The sequence below is a fragment of the Alligator sinensis genome, unplaced genomic scaffold (assembly GCF_000455745.1).
Source record: "Alligator sinensis unplaced genomic scaffold, ASM45574v1 scaffold107_1, whole genome shotgun sequence".
In the NCBI taxonomy this organism is placed as follows: domain Eukaryota; kingdom Metazoa; phylum Chordata; order Crocodylia; family Alligatoridae; genus Alligator; species Alligator sinensis.
In genome coordinates, this window is record NW_005843041.1 from 175,882 (window position 1) to 176,563 (window position 682).

At 72.4% G+C, this 682-nt stretch overlaps 1 protein-coding gene across 1 annotated transcript in view; it reads left to right on the plus strand.

Annotated features, from left to right (window-relative positions):
- The window catches only part of B3GNT8 (UDP-GlcNAc:betaGal beta-1,3-N-acetylglucosaminyltransferase 8), a 1,409-nt gene extending 738 nt beyond the window's left edge, over positions 1-671 (plus strand). The window contains 1 exon segment of the mRNA XM_025193391.1: positions 1-671. This exon segment is cut by the window's left edge and continues 108 nt beyond it. Within this exon segment, the coding sequence (XP_025049176.1) occupies positions 1-671 (671 nt within the window).
- The last annotated feature ends 11 nt before the right edge of the window (positions 672-682 follow it).

The following is a 682-nucleotide window of genomic DNA, read 5'->3' on the forward strand; positions in this document are numbered from 1 at the left end:
TCCGGGCCACCAGGGTGCCCCGGGCAGATGCCTACGGGAACCGGCAGCTGCACCAGCGCCTGGCGGAGTTGGGAGGTGGCAACGGCACCAGCACCAGCGCGGCGGAGTCCCTGGGTGTCCCCGACTGGGCGGCTTACCCAGAGCCCCTGCAGCGCTTCGTGAGCCATGGCGCCCGTCGCCACTACCCGCTGCTCCTGGAGCCGTCGCGCCCGTGTCCCCCGGACGGCCCCTTCCTGCTGCTGGCCATCAAGTCGGCGCCCAGCGCCTTTGCCGAGCGCCAGGCTGTGCGGCAGAGCTGGGGGCAAACGGGCGCTGGAGTCCGCACCGTGTTCCTGCTGGGGGCACCTGACGGGGACGGGGACACCCCGGACATCTCGGGGCTGGTGGCCTGGGAGAGCCGGGCCCACGGCGACGTCCTGGCCTGGGGTTTCCGCGATGCCTTCTTCAACCTGACGCTCAAGGGGCTGCTCTTCCTGGGCTGGGCCGGCGCCCACTGCCCCGGCGCCCGCTTCGTGCTGCTGGGCGACGACGACGTCTTCGTCAACACGCCGCGCCTGCTGCAGCTGCTGGCGGGGCTGGGCCCGGGGCCCGTGTACGCCGGGCACGTGATGGCTGGGGCCTGGCCCGTGCGGGCGCCGGGCAGCAAGTACTACGTGCCACACAGGTTCTAAGTCACGCACTA